This window comes from Dufourea novaeangliae, unplaced genomic scaffold (genome assembly GCF_001272555.1).
Source record: "Dufourea novaeangliae isolate 0120121106 unplaced genomic scaffold, ASM127255v1 scaffold714, whole genome shotgun sequence".
In the NCBI taxonomy this organism is placed as follows: Eukaryota; Metazoa; Arthropoda; class Insecta; order Hymenoptera; family Halictidae; genus Dufourea; species Dufourea novaeangliae.
This window is the reverse complement of record NW_015374680.1, coordinates 5,035-7,497: the sequence shown is the minus strand read 5'-3', so window position 1 is coordinate 7,497 and position 2,463 is coordinate 5,035. Positions and strand designations below refer to the sequence as shown.

Sequence of the window (2,463 nt, the reverse complement as noted above, 5' to 3'; positions counted from 1 at the left end):
AGCGTACCACTCAACTGGTACTCCACAATACACAAACGTGTTCCCCATTAAGTTTGAATGCGACTGAACATGGAATTTGATGAATATATATAAAACCACAACGCTAAGAATAAAGATTTGGATAAATAAAACAATGACAGGAGAGAAATTTAATAACTCAATTATATGTACTTGAACAATTTAGAATTTATGAAAAAAATATTTATTCAATACGGAACTGGAAATTCTACCTTCTGGTTACTGATTTCAAATTTAATTTACATTACCTCGCTAACACGGCTCATTCACGTTCTCGTAATCACTGTCGACAAACGCTCCATCGCCAGACCACTCACCGTTCCATAAACGTAATCGGTCTTTCGGTGCCACTTGTGACCTCCTTGATTGACCAAGGATCTTATACCGCTCATTCGACATAATTTCGGTGATAACAAATGGACCCACATATTTGTTATCTAGTTTCGCTCCACGCGTTGCAGCGGGTTTAATGAACACAGTATCATTAATTTTGTATTCAATATTGTTACGACGCTTCTTGTTGAAGATGTCTTCCTGTTTCTCCGCATTCTTTGACAATCTTTCCGACGCGATTTTCCTATCGCGCATTAAATTTAATTCCTCCTCCAATTCGGGTAATTCGGCTTCAGTATGTAAAGCATTTCCTGTATTATGATTTACTCCAAATAATAAATAACTTGGGGTATAACTCCTGTAGATGACTGTTTCGTTGTGTTTAGAGATTCTTGTATTTTACATAGCTTGTTCGGCGATTCTGAAGATTTTGAAACTTCTGTTGTTAATAAATTTGTAACTGTAGCAACATAACGTTCTGCCTGCCCATTCGCACGTGGGGCGTCAATAGCAATTAAATGTAATTCTATATTCTGCTTTTTGAACCACAATTGCAACGGTTTATATGTAAAATTTGTACCTCTATCCAATACTACAACTCGCGGTCTACCAAAAAGAGTTAATCTTTCTTTAAATACTTGCAATGTCTCAGCGCCACTTAATGATTTTAGAGGCACAAACTGCAAATATTTAATGAATGCGTCCACTATTAGTAGGATCTGCTGATACCCCTCTTTAGTCTGACTAAAAGGTCCAACACAATCACCATGTATTGTGTCAAACGGAATTGGTTTCTTAGGAATAGAATGCAACAAGCCTTGCTGTGGTCCAGTATGGCGTTTTGAAACCACACAAGTAAGGCAATGCTTTACATATTTTTGCACGAATAAGCGCATTCGCGGGAACCAGAATTTCCGTGAGATACATTCATACGTCTTCTCATACCCTACATGACTATTTTCGTCATGATAAAGGCGTAGCAACGCGATCCGGTACCCTCTCGGAATATAAAAACGTGAAAGGATGTTTCCTTTATTACTATGTATTTTACGGCACAAAATACCTTCGAACATACAAAAATCACTACATACAGCGTCTCCAGCTTCTACCCGTTTACTTAATGTTTGAACCTCTTCATTATTCCTTTGAGCCACCTTTATCCAAGAGTCAGTAGATATTACATGTTTATCTAAACGCGCTGCATTTATTTGCCTACTCTTCGGTGGATTTCGGCTCAAAAAATCCACATGCTCGATTTGTCTTCCTTTACGGTACTCTATATCAAATTGAAAATCCTGTAGATACACCCACCATCGAGCAATACGCGGCAAAATGTTTTTCTTATCTTTAGTTGCTTTTAAGGCATTACAATCAGTAATGATTTTAAAATGAATACCCAGTAGGTAGGCCCGAAAGTATTTCAGAGCGTTTACAACTGCAAGAGTTTCAAGTTCGTAAGAGTGATATCGCGATTCCTCGCTCGTAGTCCGACGACTGAAATACGCAACCACTCTTAAAACAGTCTCATTCGAAACGTCGACTCGAACAGACGTGTTTACGAAGCGGCTAAATATCCTACGTGCGAGTGCGAGTAGTGCGTACGTGTGTATACGAGTAACCGTGACGAATATATAACCAAACTTGCTTGCCACGAGGCAAGTCTAGACAGTCAAATGGCACAATCAAAACAACAAGATACGTTAAGACTAAAAATTGCTAAAACTGGAGATCAATTTTTAATAAGAAACAACCCTAATGTAACAAACTGTATGGATACAGACTATGAGAAGGAAACCGACAAACAGTCAAACAGTGAATACCGTCCTGTCCATAACAAAAAGCGCAAAGTCATAATACCTGATAATCAGAACATAACGAACTCAGAACTGCAACAGCAAGACAAATGGCTCTCGAATAATATACCACTTACAAACCCATTTAGCTTACTACCTGAAGTCACTGATGAACCCTCAGAGTCCGTCAATAAGGAGACTCCTCAACCGAAACCGCCTCCAATTCATATTGAAACTCAAATTATAGAACCTCTACTGGATCTTTTAAAAGAAACAGCGGACAACAAATATACAATGAAACAACTACAAAACAACCAGG

At 38.3% G+C, this 2,463-nt stretch overlaps 1 protein-coding gene across 1 annotated transcript; it reads right to left on the bottom strand.

Annotated features, from left to right (window-relative positions):
• Positions 1–335: 335 nt before the first annotated feature.
• LOC107193210 lies at positions 336–1,278 on the bottom strand (the record flags this gene model as incomplete). Its single annotated transcript, XM_015582614.1, has 3 exons — positions 1,169–1,278; positions 755–1,095; positions 336–677 (listed from the first exon to the last, which is right to left on the bottom strand). Coding segments are annotated over exons 1-3 (793 nt in total), but the record flags the coding sequence as incomplete, so codon positions are not given.
• Positions 1,279–2,463: the final 1,185 nt, after the last annotated feature.